Raw genomic sequence first — 17,083 nt, 5'->3', positions numbered from 1 at the left:
TGCTAACAAGATACAGGCTGACAGCTCAGAATGGTTGCCATCTCACCCCCTCGTCATCACCAAATGGGCTCTGTAGCCCAACCATCAGCACCAACCAAGCCCCTGCCAGGATGGTGCTCAGAGGATACGGGCTGGTGCTCTCCTCTCAGAGTGGCTGCTTCCAGCCTGGCATAGAGCACCCACCTGCAGTCAAGCCAACGACTGCTTAGCCACATCCACTCCTGCATCCCTCTAAAAACCCCCAAACAAACTAGAGGGGAGGAAGAAATGCCTGTGCCTTGCCTGTCATCCCCCAAACCCCAGCCCGACACTTGGTCTCCTAAATTATCCAGCTACAAAGGCAGCTCCTGCTGAGGGACTGAGTGCAGCTGCCTCTAAAGCCAGTATTTGCTGCTGGCAAGCCATGTGGCAAGAATGACACAAAACCCCAGCCTCTCCCTGCCCCTCCAGCCTTGCTCCCAGCAGCCCACACAGCAGCTGGTGCGAACTGGACCCCACCGAGCATTGTGCAACTCGCCGCCTCCCTCCCTGCTGCCCAGCTATGCCCAGACTCACATCTAACCTCTGGGAGAAGCCCAACAATGGCTTTTCTTAAGCATTTTTCCAGTTTTCTTTATACAAATATTGTTTCTTTTCACATGCCAGTAGAGTTAGTAGCCCATCCTCTGTCCTTCTGGTTTCCTTGCTCGCTGATGCTGTCCGGTGGAAGCACAAAACCTGCTGCGTGCTTTCCAGTGGGTCTGCAGAGCCACAGCCAGGTTGGAGTCATAGAATCATAGACTTGTTTGGGTTGGAAGGGACCCCAAAGCCCATCCAGTTCCATCCCCTGCCATGGACAGGGACACATCCCACTGGATCAGGGGCTTAAAGCGCCATCCAACCTGGCCTTGAACACCTCCAGGGATGGGGCAGCTGCCACTTCTCTGGTCAACTGGGGCCAGGGCCTCCCCACTCTCACAGGTAAACATTTCTCCCCAAGATCTCATCTCAATCTCCCCTCTTTCAGCTGAAAACCATTCCCCCTCATCCTATCCCTGCACTCCCCAAGATCAAGAGCCCCTCCCCAGCTTTCCTGTAGCCCCTTTCAGTACAGGCAGTTGCTCTAAGGTCTCCCCTGTGCCTTCTCTTCTCGAGGCTGAACCAACCCCAACTCTCTCAGCCTGTCCTTGGATAGAAGGTGCTCCACCCCTTGCATCACCTTCACGACCTCCTCTGGACCCACTTTAACAGATCCACATCCTGCAGTCCCACTGCAGGGATGCATGCAGTGAACAAAATTTCAAGGTGCCAGTTCAGGAAACAAAAATTAAGTTTCCCTTTGTGGAGCCAGCCAAGCAAGAGAGAGAGAAGATGCATCTGCAGAGCAGCACTATAATTCCTTGCCAGCAGCCAAGCTGCATCCCTCCTAACTGGCAACTATCCTAAACCTACACGGAAGCATAAGGGAGACGCGGTGCACGCGAGTGGAAAATCCAACTTTGCTCACATCTACTTCTAAGCACTGGTGCGGGTTGTTTATAACCAGCTACAAATCGGCTGCACACAGAGAGCCAGTAGCAATATTCTTCGCTGCCACACCTACAGGAATTATCGAAGAGGTGAACGGCTCCTGGCCCTCATTGCGAGCTCAAATGTTGAGCGAATCAAGGCCAGTGTGATGCTGCTTGAGAAACCTGAGCAGCAAAACACCTCACCGCATCCCTGATGTAATGAAACCACCACACACAGGCGAGCTGTTCAAAACCTCCCATGTAAACAGAAGCTCTGCTCTCAAACTGACTACATGGGCTGTTCAAGAGAGCAGATATTTGAAGCACAAAGTAAAAATCTTCTTAATGAAAAGGAGTTCTGACTCACGCAGCTACCAGCCCATAGGTAGGTTCTCACCAGGATGCTGCCAGACACCATGGAGGCATCGAAGGGGTTATTTATCAAGGCAATTCTACTCAAACAGTTGACTCTAAATGTGCTTATTATTTTGCTGAAGGTATTTTGAGAATCCCAGAAAGCATGACAGGGATGAAACAAGGAGGTTTGCAAACAAGTGAGCATCTGATAACACTCTTGAACAACGCTAACCAGCAGCCAAAGAGGGGAAACCCCACCAAGTAACCACAGTGTCTGCCCAGTCCCCAGCTTCAGCGTCTTGAAACGCGGAGTCAACAGTGTGTGGGAAGACACAGGGGTCCAAGAGGATTTGTGATGGGACACATAGATGCGAGCTTAGCAGACTTAAGGGACCAGCTGCATCCAGTCCCTTCCCTACCGCCACCACCACCACCCGTGTGAAAGGCAAAACCTGCAATCTCTAACCAAGCTCTCCTCAACCAGTCGTATTTGTCAAATCCAATGTGGGTCACTGGCACATGGCCACCCGCAGGACAGAGCCTGCTTTGCCTCCGCGCAAAGTCCAGCAGGTCAGGAGAAACTGCCAGTGGGTGGGTGCAAACTCAGCCCCTGGACCAGACAGCAAGGGTCACCCCTCTTCAAATACAAGCCCTGGAAACACGTCTCTGCACAGAAGGAGAATCCCGGTCTTGTTCTCCAAAGCCACATTTCAGTCACCCTGGGAGCCATAACAGAGCTAGAAGATAAAACCAGATCACAGGGAAGTGGATAGTTTAATGGCTTAAAATAAAATTAAACTCAATGTGCTTAGGGTAAGAAAACAATTCAGCCTGGGCAGTTCAGGAGCTCGCCACTGAGCAGCGCGTCCCACCCCGAGCACAGGGACACCCGATCTGCACACGCAGCACCTTTCTGCTCCTCGTTAGGCTCCGGAGCTGCTGTTCAAAGCAGGCTTGTTAAATCCCATTATGCCAGACCTGGCTTCTCTGCACGCCTTGGCTCAGCAGGCAGCTCCTGGCTGCATCCAGCTGTGCCACAAAGCAGGGCACAAAGATGCTCGAGGGGGTCACACCTCGGCCAGCGCCATCAGGCAGTGTCTTTGAAGTCCAAGTGATGCACAAGGGTTGCGCGTAGCAGAGGGCCTTTCTGTGCGTACGTGCAGAGGGAATCACAATTAGAACGGGAACATTTTCATTAACATTACTCGGCTGCTGCAGGTTGTCAGCATGAGCCTGTGATTTGCAAAAATTGATTACCAAGTTCAACCGAGACCCCCTAAACTCCTATTAATTCTGCAGTTGCAAAAATTTCCCCCTCCATGAACATTTAACAGTAAAAGGCATGTGATCAACCAGCCAGAAATAAATTGGAAAGTGACTGCTGTGCTCTCGCTCGCTGTGGTGGAGGTAGCCGAGCACTGGGGCTCGTGCGTGCTTCCCTGTGGGAAGGTGGCATCGCCCAGCACTGCACAGGTCCCTGGCACTGGAAGATCTCATCCAGCCCTGCTCACGAACTCTGTGATCACAACACTTGGCTCCCCGGTGCCTCCTCCTGCCTGGCAGCAAAGGGATTTCTCCCTCTAGTGCTGGGGCCTCGCTCACCCGTTCCCCCAAAGCCTCCCCAGTAGAAGGCAGCAGAGAAATGAACTACTATCCCCCCTTCACTATTAGATGCTTGGCTGCCGCAGCGCAGAGGTTAATCCGACTTCTTTACGTGTTCAGGGGGAAGTAGGTCGCCGGCTGCGCTCCCTGCGCCGGTTGCATAAGGAGCAGGGCAGGGCTGGGCTGTGGCCGGCACCCAGTGTGGACAGCATGGCATTCCCAGGCTCCCTGGGCAGCAGGACTCTAAAAGGGTCTGAAAAGGGAGTGGGAAGGATGGAGAAGGAATTGCTCCCAGCGGACACATGCCATGCCGCCAGCAGCTCCGCTTCCAATCCTCAGCCTCAGCAGAAGCACCCAGCAGGGTCCTGCTCAGCCTCACTGAAGCAGTGGGAAGGCTCGGAGGTGGCTTCCCTGGCCCTGGCCAGTCCCAGGCTAACTGAGCTGCAAACACATTCTGTTTCAGTCTGGAAGACTTGACTCAGAATCTGATTTTCTGCAGATTTACAAGGGGCGTCTGCACAAAGATCTCTGCTCAATGGTTTCAGGTGTCACTGCTCCTGCAGGCTGCGGCTCCTCCTCTGATTAAAAGCTGCTCTGTAGAACCTTGTGGCAACACAGAGCAAAGTAAGAGAAATGATCACAGTGGGTAAATACCTTAGCAAACAGGAATAAAGGTTATTTTACATTAAAACCCCTTCAGCAAAGCTGTACGCACATCAGTCCCTGCATGGAAACACAAACCCCAGAGGTACAAGGGGGCACACAGGGAAGGAGCCCCTGTATCACGGTTATCTCACTGCTGATCACCAGAGATGGTGGCTGGACTGTGCACACTGATCCCAGCGGGAAGGAAGACCCCAGCGATGCGCTGTGCGCCTGCTGCCAAGGCACGAGCCACACCTCCAGTCAGCTATTTTTAAAGCAGCTTCTCTGCTGCTTGCTTCAGCCTTTTCTGCAAACCTCCAGAGCAAAGCTTCAGCCTGGCGCTGCTGTGGTTTAATTTGGGGATCCTGCTCGGCTCTTCCCTCACACTGACGCTAGCAGGAACCCCGTGCGCAAGCTTAAAGGGGAAAGCAGGGTCTGAGCTGAGCTGCTGAGCACAGCTGGGGAACTGCTTTGCCTTCCTTTCATCACACTAAACCCGAGAAGCTCGTGAAATGCAGGTTCCCAGGACAAAGAGGGTTGAGCATTAGCCCGCAGGTGGTTCTCATGCCCAAATTAGACTCCAGGTCATGCGATGCTCATGCTGCTGCCATGGGGAGCACAAATCCAGGGCTGCTGGAAGCCCATCGATGTCTCCACAGAGGTCCCAGAGCAGGCACTGCTTCACACAGAAGCATTTGGTGCTGCTGGGGGCACCACAAAGGTTGAATGGCCAGCTTGAGCCAAAACGGGAGAGAGGAGAGAGGTAGGGAAGGAAAGAGAAAAGGGCAGCGATGGAAAGCTCTTTCAGAGATTTCTCGAACACGCACTGTGAGATGCTGGCAGGCTATGGGGATGGGAGCTCCAACCAAGAGATGTGGCTGAGCAGCACAGCTCCTCGCTCTCCGCAAATGCACCCTGTAATGCAAAAAGCATCTGTTTAAGCTGCTCCGACATGACAACACATGCATATAAGGTGGTACCCTGAGGAAAAATACCATTGCCAAATAAGCAGCTCACGCTGAACATCTCAGCACTGCATGGAGAAACTGTCGGCTCGCCGATGAGTCGGGATTTTCAACAGTTTATTTGCTGAGCAAGCACACAAACAGGAGATCAATAAGAATAAATTAGAACGGCACAGACAGCAATAGAGACTGCATTGCACCCCCAAGAGATCGCACAAGCCTCTGCTTTCCCCAACCCCAGCCTAGTATGCGTAAGAGTGACTCATTCTCACTGCAGAAGTTGTAGGACATAAAATCTTTTGGAGCATGTCAGCTCAAACCAGGGGAAAAGCAGGTTTGACCTGAGCACCGGCAGCCCAGAGCCCTAGAGTGTGGATGCTTACACAGACTCGCAGGGCGTCTACAGACCTGGACCAATGAAGAAGACTTAAGGTTTACAGCAGCATGATGCAATCATATCTCAGGGTCCCCAGAATTTAGGGACAAGCACACAGGATGGTGCTGAGGGGAAGGCTGCGAGGTGGGCAGTGCTGCAGGGGCACGAGGAGGATGGCAGCAGCAGGTTAGGCGCAGCACAGCATGAAATCAGGAGCAGCACAACGGCATGGGCAGAGAAACAAGAGAGGGCAGCAAGAGAGCAGGACAGAAGCCAGGAGAATGCAAGGCTGAGAAGACCGCAGTGAGAAGGACATGCGGGGCTGGCATGACTGCATGGAGACCACCACAGAGCAGAGAACACGGTGCTCGGGCTGGAGAGCTGCACCTGAGGCCACTGCAGGGAGGAGGCACGCTTCACAGGTTCATGGATGCGCTGCAGAGCCTGCAATACAAATGGGCTAAGGGACAGAGACAGGAGATGATGTCTGCCTGACCAGCCAAATGAAAGTGGGTGCCAGAAAGGAAACTGAGGAAGAAAATGAGAGGAAAAGCTGGAGCGGGGTCTGCTACAGTAAAATGGTAAGGAAGACATCCTGAGCCTCTCTTGTACAGCACTGAGCTGTTCCCTAATCTGAAGCATAGAGGAGGTTCAGCTTCCATCTGTGTAGCTGAAAGAATGGCGGAGAAGTTGCTTTTAACAGTCAGGAGAGGAGCAGAGGTACCGGCAGGAAGGAACAAGCCTATCTATAATGCCAGGTTATGCCAAGCCCACAGTCCTCCCTGCTCGCTGGGGACAAGAGATCTGCCAGCACTGATCCCAGTGGTTGCTGTATTTATAAAAGCATCAGTTCAGCTAGAGAGGTTTAACGCTGAGTGACAGCCTGCCACCCAAACACAGGTGTTGTCCCCAGGCTTGTAAGACAGACACCTCAATTGTCCAGAACCATGTAAATGTATCCTCTCACCAGAATGGCCACTGGCTAACAAACTGCTCCAAGAGGAACCAAGAGGCTTCTACCAGAACAACAGTCTCCATGTTAAACATGCATAATTCTGAGGCAGAACCAATTTTCAGGTCCAGACCTTTTATTTCTCATGAAACAGAAAGACGCAGAGGAGAGTGGACGGGAAGGAAGGCTCCGCATAGCTGCCTGGCCAGCCCTCTCCTCCCGGGAGCTGGGGGCAGGACACTCTGCAGACAGCACTGATAAAAGCTCTTGCATTAAGGAAAAAGCCATCATTGATAGATTTTTTGGTTCACAGAGACACAGCACACTGCAACCTCTCACTCTGCATGTTAAGGAGGTGATGCGGGGGGCAGAAGGGAGATTTATGGCAGCTCCCATCATAAAACGACCTGCTTTTCCGCACAGCACTTCCCAGATGGCTGATGCACACAGGGAGTTTCTAAGGGTGATCTGAAGGCTGGTGTTTGCCAATCCATCCACACTGTACCGGCATTATGGAGCCCAGCTAGAAACGGAGAAGCTCTGACATTCACTCTCTCCCTGGTTGCTAGGTGAGAACAGTTTCTTGACTATTTTAGTAAAAGGACTGAAATTATACAATCAAAGAAAGACCCAGCGCAGCGCAGCCCATTAGAGTCTCCCAGCTGCACACATCAGACCGAAGCCAGCAACAGAAAGCACGCACAAATAACTGTTTCGTACGCAGATGCATTTTTTAACAAGCCAGCAATTCACTTCTCACGGATTCCCTTGCCAGCCTCGCAACTTGTGACTCACGAGCCCGTTCCCATGCAATGTCGCTCAAAACACTCGCAGGCATTAGGCAACCCAGCAGCCGGCTCCCGGAGGGGACGATGGGTTAGGTCATCTGATTCATCAAGCATTCTCTGAGCTCTGAGGCCAGCTCCTGCTGACCACACTCACAGTAACCCCAGTCCACCAGCAGCACCTCCCTGGCTGGCTACGAGTCCCTGGGCTCAACCCTGGGCTCCCAGACAGCCCCCCGAGAGCCAAGGAACGGTTGGTGTGCACAGCTCAGCTCAGAGGGCTGGTGGAGTTTTGTTTCTCACCTCTTCCCCAAAAGCCAGGCCCTCCTGTGCCAAGGTGGGGCTCAGGTGTTCTGCAGAGGGGCAGGGGCACCCATGGCACCTTCAGCTCCGTAGGTACAGCTGCTTGCTAAACAAACATATCATGGGGATTGCACACAAAACCTCAGAAACCTGGTCAGGAAGAAACCTCAGGCAGGGGCAAGGAAGCTGCCAGACATTCCAAGTCAGAGGGGAGCTAGAGGGATGGACACGGCCCCAGCCCCACAGTACCAGCCCACAGCCTGACCGGCACTAACACCCCCTCCAAACGCCAGGGCGATGGGCAGCCAGGAGGGGTAGTGACAGGGGGCATGGAGTTGGGGACACTGAGTGGTTCCACCAGCTTCTAACTCCCAGCTTACACCTACTTTATTATTCAAGAACTTAAAAGCATAGTATTGCTTTTGTTTCTCTTTTCAAAGCAAGAGACAAAAGCAGCTTAAGGACTTTCACATTTCACCTATGGGGCCTGCTGGGATCTCAGGCCATGTTTTCTGGTTTTCCTCCCCATCCACAGAGTCCAGCCACCTCGAGTTAGGATGACCACCAAAAGCCAGCAGACCACAACAGATCCAGGTGATGCCATTGTTATTTCTGTTGGCACAGGAAGCTGCTCTTCTCCATCTCTGGAACAGGAGCCTCCTCCTGCTCCATGTCCAGCACCACATCAGGTCCCTCACCTCCACTGGCCCCGGTATGCACAGCATTGACGTGGCCCAGCCTGCCTTGACGCTTGGTCCAACTCAAACAACTGCAGCAACAACAACAACAACAAAAATATCAGGCGATGCTGAGAAATCCCATGACCCGAAGCCACAACGCTACTCAACCACACGCCATCACCCCTCCCACCCCAGCTGGAGACTGGAAGCAGCAACGCTCGGGTCGCAGGCAGAGCTGCCAGGAGAGTCACTGCCAAGCTGATGGAAGAGGAGGCAGCTCTCCATCACTGATGGACCTGAGGGCTGCAGCTTGCAGGTTACAACCCAGCAGGTCTAAACGGCATATAGTCCACTGAAAACCCCCTCCTGCAGCACCTTCAGATGAATGCAAACCCCTGCTCCATCGCCAGCTCCCCTTGCCCCCTCCTCGGGGAGGCTGTAGGGAGCACTAAGGTTTGCAATGCGCTCTGCTCGAGAGCTGCCAAAGACATGGAAGTGTCTGACAAAATACTTCAAAAATAGGGTTTCTCTAGCATTGGGGGAGGCGTTTGGCTGTGGACTAAAGCTGCTGAGGCGAGGGCTGAGCACCCCAGCTAGTGCAGCTCTCCATGCCTACGGCAGCGGGCAAGAGCACAGGATGGCTGCAGTGCCTCTGGGCTTCAGAACAGGTTTATTTAAGCCTGGGTTTTATTTAGCCATGGCAGGGTCTGGACACGATCTGGATAACTGAGCTTTCTCTCCGACATGCAATGACTTTGCCATCAAACACACAAAAAACCCATCCTCAACATTTCACACAAGCCCAAGGAGTGGCACTGGAAGTCAAGGGGCTGGAGGCATGAAAAAACAGCAGCATCCCTGCAAGGCAAAATAAAATCCAGTATATTCTTTAGTCCTCACTTCTCCATCAGAGGAGACAGGTCTTCTGCACCCAGGGGCATCCAGCACCGCTGCGGACCCACAGGTTCAACCAGCCTTGCTTAAGGCCTCTCCAACTCCCAGGAAGAGCTCAGAATGAACTCACAGTGCTCAGAGATTTGTATTAAGTCCTAACTCTCCCTGATGATGACTAAAGTCCTGGAAACCAGAGCTCTACCACGAGCCATGGGACTCAAGTGACAGCCTGACATCAAGCTAGAGGAGCTGCTCACACTACGAGGGGATATAATGAAATTTGCCCTGCGGACTGCGCGTTTCCCAGCTGACCTTCGAGCAGCAGTACCTGATCCAGTATGCACAGCACAGAGCAGTAAGGAACCCGTTAGCTCCGCAGGCTGGGCGGGAGGCGGGAGCGCCTGGCCGGGCGCAGGCAGTCTGGTGCCGTTGAGTCAGCCCATGACTCAGCCGGGCTCAGCACCGCAGGAGCATCGCTGCGCCCCGCTCTGCGCCAGCTGCCCGAGCCACCTCTCCTGCCACCTCCCTGCAGGTGGCTTCCCAGCAGGACTGTCCCCTTCTCCCAGCAGGACAGTCCTCCGCACGCTTTTTTATATATTACTATCTTCTAATAGTTCTTATTTTAAATGCCAAACCTCCTTCCAGCGCAGCACACAAACGTGGAGCCTCACAAGCTGCTGAAATTGCTGGGAAAAAAGCTGGCTTTACTTGTTCGGCAGCTGCCAGGCAGCACGTAGGCTCTCTGCAACGTCTGCGGATGTGGGGAGATGCTGCACGAGCAAGAGGAGAAAGAAGGCGGAGAAGTCTCAGGCAGAGAGATGCTGCTCCCACAGAGCTGGATTTGTAACATGCACAGTCTGGAAGCTCACAGCTTTACTCGATTTTTTTTCTCTTAAAGTCCGAGAGCCAGAATCGTTGCTCTAGAAACCATTTTGAAGGAGATAATTTTAAAAGATTTAGCACTGAACCTTCTGTACCCAAACCACACACTTTAAAACAGTGCTGGCCAGCAGCACCTCCTGCAGCCCACACCGAGGCCGTCTCCCAACGGGAACTAACCCCGAGTGGCAGCGCTCACTCAGGATCAGGGTGCAGGAAAGGCACGCTGCGCTGGAGGCGGGGGCTGCAAAGAAAACCAGATCAAGAATGAAATAGCTTCCTTGCTCGCCTTCTGAACACATCAGCACTCTGCCAGCAACATACAATCCTAAGCGAACTCGAGAAGCAGGCTCTATGAGCAGGGTCGAAGGAAGATGTCAGCTGCCCCACTCTGGAATGAGCGAGGGACAGGGGCAGAGCTCTGCCCCCAGACTCACATCTGCTCTGGGAAAACCTGAGTGCACCTGGAAAAGGCGCCTATAAGCACCTGAGAGATGTAGGCTAATGTTTGCAACCCACCATCAAGAGGACGGTGCCATTCGTGCACCAAGCAGCCTCCGCTTGCACCATATCTTGCAGAGACAGGAAGGCTCCGACAGGCAACTGGCGCTACAGCACCCTGGCTGCTGCCAAACACTCAGGCAGGGTGGGCTTCAGTGTCCTTCAACAGCAAGACAAACCCATCACAGATGCCTCCCTGTACCCCGTACAGCGTGCGGGCATCAAAGTTGAGGCAGAGCTATTCGGGAGAAAAAAGGCAATGATGCTGTGCTAAGGAGAATAAGCCACTGCAATAAATCTGGACAAGGATTCATGCTATGGTTCAAGCATTTAAACAAGGGGGAAAAAATCCCTCTACAGGCAAAAAGAGAGCTCTCCTAACTCCAAGTTCTCACATCCTTACAGCTAAATTCCACATGGCTGTGGAATACCCTAGCAAAATTCCCCTCAAGCACACACAACAGCCTGTGCACAGCAGCCCAGGAAACACAACTGTGTTATATAAATTATCCAAGTTCAACTCCCCAGCTGGCACAGCGAATGCTGATGTTGCAATCCCGCTTCTCACAAGAGCTGAAATCAGAGTTTAGGAACAGAACAAGAAAAAGCAGCCACCTCCTCCTCTAGGGATGGGGGCCGGTGGTGTTTCTGCCCAGGTGGTGGGGAGGCAGTGGGGCTTTGGGGTGGCTGCACCACAACCTCTTTGACTGAGACAAAAGCCTGTCCTCCAGCAGCCTGCTGGTCACGCTGTCATCAGACGAATGCCACGCTGATTACACGTGCAAGGGCATCCCTCCCTCCCCATACAACGTGGGCAACTTCTGAGCACCTACAAACACAGCTCTACCTGCTGAACAAAAGCCAGCCTCGAGCCCGGCCAAGGAACGGGAGGGCCTGAAACGCTCCATGGTTGCAATGAGGTGGCGGTGCAAGAGGGGAGCAAGGTGCCAGTAAATCTTCTCCCATCTCAAGCATCTGATTCCTGGAGTGAAAGATCTCAGAGAAGAGAAACAGGCTCCTGCTAGCTATCAGCCTGCCTCTGCGCGTTTATCTGCAGCTCCCTGCTGCTATCTCCTCCCCAGCGGCTGAGTCACTTCCTCTCTTCAGTCTCGACCAAATAGGTTGCTAGAGACTCGCCTACACCTTTTCAGTGTTTGTCAAGCCTGGTTTGTCTTCAAATGCATCTTTGAGTGCAATGACCACTTCCCGGTCTCCAGATGTCCTGCGTGCAGGCAGGGATCTGGGCTGCTGCTGCTCCTTGGCTCAGCCCTGCCGCTTGCACACCCGCTTCCCCAAGAAGGATGAGTGAGCTCTGAAGAGGAAGGGAAAGACACGTCTGAAGACGGAGAGCCACACGCCTGCTGAAAGCAGTGGGGTAAGGCAGGAGCTGATGGGCAGGGCCGTCTCCAGGGCTGTGCTGCTGATCCTCTGCACCCTGCAGCAGCCCCAGCCCCTGCCTGGCTGTGCATAGGCTGGTGGCAGCCACCCTCCCCCCAGCAGTACTCCGCTCTCCCAACCTTGCTGCTCTCATTTAAATTTGGTTTCCTTCTCAATGCAGCCAGCAGGAACATTTGGAACATCTCTACAGCCAGAGAGAGACCCAAGCCCTCTGAGAAGCCAGTAACTGCTGCTGGGGAACATGGAAAGTGAGACGGTGGAGCCTTTTGGTGACACGTTAGCTGTCACAAGGGTCAGACAGTCCTTAAGAGAGTTCGGGTTTAAATTCTCAACCAAGTACTGAACACAGCAGGAACACCCTTGACCAAAAGCAGCAGCTATGGCTCTGGCTGATCAGCTCTGCCTGGCCCCAGCCACCCTCCCCCTTAAGGGAGTCTTAAGGTGTCTTCTAGTAAGAACCACAAACCATGACAAAGCATTCCCTGCTCTGCCTGTTTGGAGGGTGAAGGAGGATCACCTGTGTCAGGCTGTATCCCCACTCCTTCTCCCATAGCTGCAGACCCCAAGTTACCCACTCAGTGACCCCTTCGCCATCCGCAAGCCGCAACCCAAGCCCAACACTTCATCCCCGCACACGGCCATCAGTACGAGTTGTCCTTTAATGACATGCATTAATGGTTTGAAACTTTCTCTCCGGACAGGGAGTTCAATGACTGAGAATATCACAATTTGGCAGACAGAAACCCATGGAAATGCCAGGCCAGCCCCAGACAAGCCACCACGTGTCCTCACCTGAAGGGGCTGCATGACCCAGGCGCCACCTGTGACCTTTTAAAATCTCCCCTCTCAACTTCTGAACCAGAGGAGACCGGTTGGCAGCTCACATAGGCTGAGCACCAAGTCACTCATCAGATCATCTCACATGTTCACCGGAGAGCACAGCAAATACATCTTTTTTTACCACTTGAAAGCATATTCCCAACTTTTAGTCCATCTCTCTGCACAATTTATGATCTTTTCCTGACCAGAACTATTTCCAAGTGCAGATTTCCTAGAACAGACAGGAAGGACCCACACAAACCTCTGTCACATTTAAGCCCTTGGTAAACAAAGAGCATTATTTTCTCTGTGTCAAAGCTTTGAGATAGCTCTTCCTCACTGCTTACAAATCAAACATCCCATTCACCTTACACATGGCTACATGGAGCCACTGCAGGCAAGAGCCACATGTACCGGCAGCTCTTCCACCACAAGATGTGACCTGCCCAGCCACGACACAGCCAGCCTGAAGTACCCACAGCAGCACAGATTCCCAGAAACCAGGCGTGTACTGAGGACGGGCTGCTCCATCACACAGCAACCACAGCAGAAACCTTGGCAGTCTCGAGAACAGGAGCAAACAAGTCACCTTCACGTCCTTATGGTGCTGAGGACCACCCGCACCAGCCCCAAAGGGCCAACCTAAACACCCAAACAGGCCCAGATGGTCACATTGCCTCCAGCCCATCAGTGTGGCCTCCAGACAGTTCCACATGTGTTTGAAAACGACCCTGCAGACAACTGGAACCAACCGCTCAGCTTTAAGCCAGTGATGTGCTGAAGGTTTAAAGGCCCAAAACAACAAAACATGTCTAGAGAGGTGCACGTCTGTGTTCACAAAGACACACACCTGTATCAGGTTAACTTTATGTAGACGCACTCAAGCTCATTTTTCTAACGCTTGTTGTGTTTCTTTCAAAGAGTACGCAGCATTCTTCTCTGATTTTCCAGGTTCTTACTAGCAGGCCCAGCAGCGCTTCTTGGCTTGCAGTTCATGAACTGGACTGGTTAAAAATGGAGAACAGCCCTCAGCCAACAGAAAGGGTGCCTCCACACAGACCCATCTCTTGGTGCAGTTAAATACATTACTGAGAATACAAGGGCCTTAATCCACACGGCTCAAGGTGAGCATGTGCGTACCACAGCAATTATCCTCCTGTCCACATGCTCTTCCTTCAGTTTAAAATACAGGAAAACAGATAGAACGTGTCAGTATGGATTGCTTGCCTCTCACCACCCCGACACTCGCATTTCAAAGGTGCAATATGTCATTTCGGTACCTGTATCCGAGTCTTTTTGATCTCCATTTGTTCCAACAGTGAAAGGCAACTTGCGTTTGGTCGCTCGCTCTTTCACCTCTTTGCCACCATCGCTCCGGTCCAACTTCGGAGTCTTGGTTAGAGAAACTTTATCTTTATCCTAGAAGAAGAAGAGACTGTATTAAGAAAAGCCTTCCCCAGCCAACATGCACCTAACCAAGACAGCAACGTCCCGCACTGGCCTCACCGAGCACTTGCCCGCTCCTTTCTGCTGTGGGGAGCCAGCCTCAGGGTTTAGCACCTTGTAGGAAGGAGCCTTCCCCAAGCTAAAACACCAAAACATCATCAGAAAAGACTGAGGACAAAGGAAGCTGCTGTGCATTGTAAAACCTGCAACCAATTCACATGAAACCTGGAGCCAATGCCTTGTGCGCCGCTGGGGACGTGCCTGGCTGCCAAGCCAGGGGGAAGGCAGGCTCTGGGGGGGGAACCCAAGCATTTCCAAGCACAACCACCTCTTTTTGGGATGGGTTTCCTGATCCCAGGCAGAAGTGGGACACAGTGTGTCCATGGGAAACAAAACACAGTGTTAGAGCCCTGGGTTCCACATGGAGAGCTGAGGGCCTCTCCTCAGGGCCTGTGCTATTTATTTCCAGCATTAAGCACACAGCATTACTATTAGAGCTTAGGTGATAACGTTATTGTGGAGAATATTCCATCATCCGGTAAGTCTGCAAACATTACTGACCACTAACAGGATCAGCGCCGCAGCCAAACGCGCTGAGAGGGTTTGTGCTGCACAGTCAGCGAAATGATTCACTGAATTCCAGAGTGGTGGGAGCTGGAAAGGGCCCCTGGAACTCATCCAGTCCAACCCCTCTGCTAAAGCAGGGTCACCTCCAGCAGCTGCACAGAACGTGTCCAGGTAGGTTTGAGTATCTCCAAAGAAGGAGATTGCACACTCTCCCTTGGCAGCCTGTTCCACATTTGTAGCAGCACGGCCAGCACAGCTCTGCCCCTATTCCACAGGCAGCACTCTCCCTCCGAGAGCACAAGCAAGCTCGATCTGCTCCCAGCTCTGCCTGTGCTCCCGCTATTGTCCCCATCACCAGGCAAAAGGTCCAACAGCAGAAACACAGCAGCTCCAGCAGCACCAGACCCAGCAAAACTCGCTCTCCCTCAAGGACGGTGTTTTGGAGTTGATCATCTTTAAGTCCCAGCTATGTGCAAACCCCAGCCAAGGCATTCCCGGCTGCTGAACATTTAAGCCGTTCCTTTCCCTTACTGGGACTTTAAGAGGAGAAGCGATCTCAGGAACAAACCTACCAATACTGCCCAAAAGCGTGGAAAGCCAGGCAGATGCTGGCTGAGCACTCACTGCAAGCTCAGGGCAGCAGAACCGTGCCTGCCTTGGACTGGGCTCATTTATTGGGGTTGGTTTGGATTTTAAGACACAGTGATGCTGGGAACTGCTCCATACAAGCAGCAGGAAAAACATTTCGAAGAAACATCCCAAGCAAGAGAAAGTTACCGAGTACTGAACCAGGCAAGGTTTTTCGCAGCAGCAGCAAGAGCTGGTAGATAACTCAGACTTCAGGAGCTCAGTATGCTGAGAATACACACAGACTGAGGTCATGCACTTGTGTTTTTTGTATTTGAGACACAGTATTATTTTAAGCAAGCGCTTCTGGGTTGAACACTGTGCCACTGCTGTCAAAACAAGGCCAAAATGAGCAGCTTGGTGACAGATCTGATTTCAATAACCTAGCAAAACCTAGACCCTAAGCTCTAGATAGAAAGTTAGATTAAATAAAAGAATCTCAATACAGTAAATCATGTAAGACCATCACTGGAAACTCAGACAAGCAAATCTAACAGCAATTCCCATGTTTAGAGAAGCCCAGTCATGCTGTCTGCATCAGAGTCAGTGCCCTGGCAGGTGGCTGCAGTGCCAGCAGTCACAAGACCGTGGCGTCACTGTGTACATTGCTCCTTCCTCTTTCCGAGTTTCTGTTTGGCAACCAGACTTCACCCACAGATTAAAGAGAAACCGTTCACTTGGACCAATGGGTTCTGCTCGCACGTCCCCTTTTGTGGTAAGCAGCGTGACAGCTCTGTGGCTGCACGCCCCGATATTCAGCCCCTCTCAGCCGTGCCCCAACAAAGACTTAAAAAAAAAGGGTTGGGGAATCCCTTTTTTCAAAAAGCAAGCTAAACAAACCTCTCTGACAAGGGCTCCGGTGGCCAAGGCACATTCAGCTGTGAGTGCGCAGAACTTCACAGTCAGAGCAGCCGGGCTCAAGAGCAGCCGCCAAGAGCCCCTCCTCAGCGCAGGAGTCAGCGGAGTGATGGGACAAAGTCACAACCGCCAAAATAAACACTCCAGCATTTCATTTAAACACTCTGGATTTAAAAGCTTTTGTTTTATTTTTTCTGACATGAATAAAAGCAGTTTGCAGTGACAAATGATGCTGCTTCTCTTGGCAGCCACTGGCCTGACCAGCTGAGAAGCATAAGCAGTGCCAGGGACCACTGATGTAGAACTGTGGTTCTAGCAGGTAGGTTGATCCGTCTTTTCCCTCCCCAGTTTAACAGCAAAGCTACGCTCAAACCCCACTCACTACTCCAGCATCAGTGCCAAGCATCCCAGAGGCTGCACCAATGCAGGGTAAAGCACTGTTTTCCCTGGATATAACAGCTGTAAAGAAGTGGCCCCAGCGTTCCCCTCAAAAACTTCAAATGTGCTTAAGAACAATGATCAGCCCAACAATTTTTACCCTTAAAAGTGAAGGCCTGGGACAAGAGCATGAAACCAGAGCAGATCATGTACAAGTTCTTCCTCCACTGCTCATACCTACACGCATTGTGTCCCAGTTGCTCCTGTGTTGGCGAGCCATGGGATTGGGTACAAAGCATTGCTGAAACCCAGCTCCTCTTCCTTCCCTGCAGGTGTGTTTGGAGCTCCCTCGCCTAACACCCACAGCTCAGGTTTGCCAGAACCAAGAGGTGGCAGCTCTTACTAAGAGGGGTACTTCTAGAAGGCTCCAACGTGGATCAGTCATAGCTGATGCTGCGGAAATTAAGTTTCCCTGCATCAGTCACCGTGCTCACTGTCTCTACTGCCATTTCCTTGCACAGTCCCTTCAGAGCAGGCTTTTCCACCAGGTATTTCAGTCCT

At 52.3% G+C, this 17,083-nt stretch overlaps 2 protein-coding genes across 2 annotated transcripts in view; one reads left to right on the top strand and one right to left on the bottom strand.

The window, feature by feature from the left end:
- Positions 1–17,083, top strand: part of DPEP1 (dipeptidase 1) — a 237,257-nt gene that overhangs the window by 29,753 nt on the left and 190,421 nt on the right. The window lies entirely within an intron of this gene.
- Positions 1–17,083, bottom strand: part of ANKRD11 (ankyrin repeat domain containing 11) — a 155,222-nt gene that overhangs the window by 17,311 nt on the left and 120,828 nt on the right. The window contains 1 exon segment of the mRNA XM_069868647.1: positions 13,927–14,065. Within this exon segment, the coding sequence (XP_069724748.1) occupies positions 13,927–14,065 (139 nt within the window).

The sequence above is a fragment of the Phaenicophaeus curvirostris genome, chromosome 14, assembly GCF_032191515.1.
Source record: "Phaenicophaeus curvirostris isolate KB17595 chromosome 14, BPBGC_Pcur_1.0, whole genome shotgun sequence".
NCBI classification, from domain to species: domain Eukaryota; kingdom Metazoa; phylum Chordata; class Aves; order Cuculiformes; family Cuculidae; genus Phaenicophaeus; species Phaenicophaeus curvirostris.
Note: the sequence above shows the minus strand (reverse complement) of the source record. Positions and strands in the feature narration are given on the sequence as shown.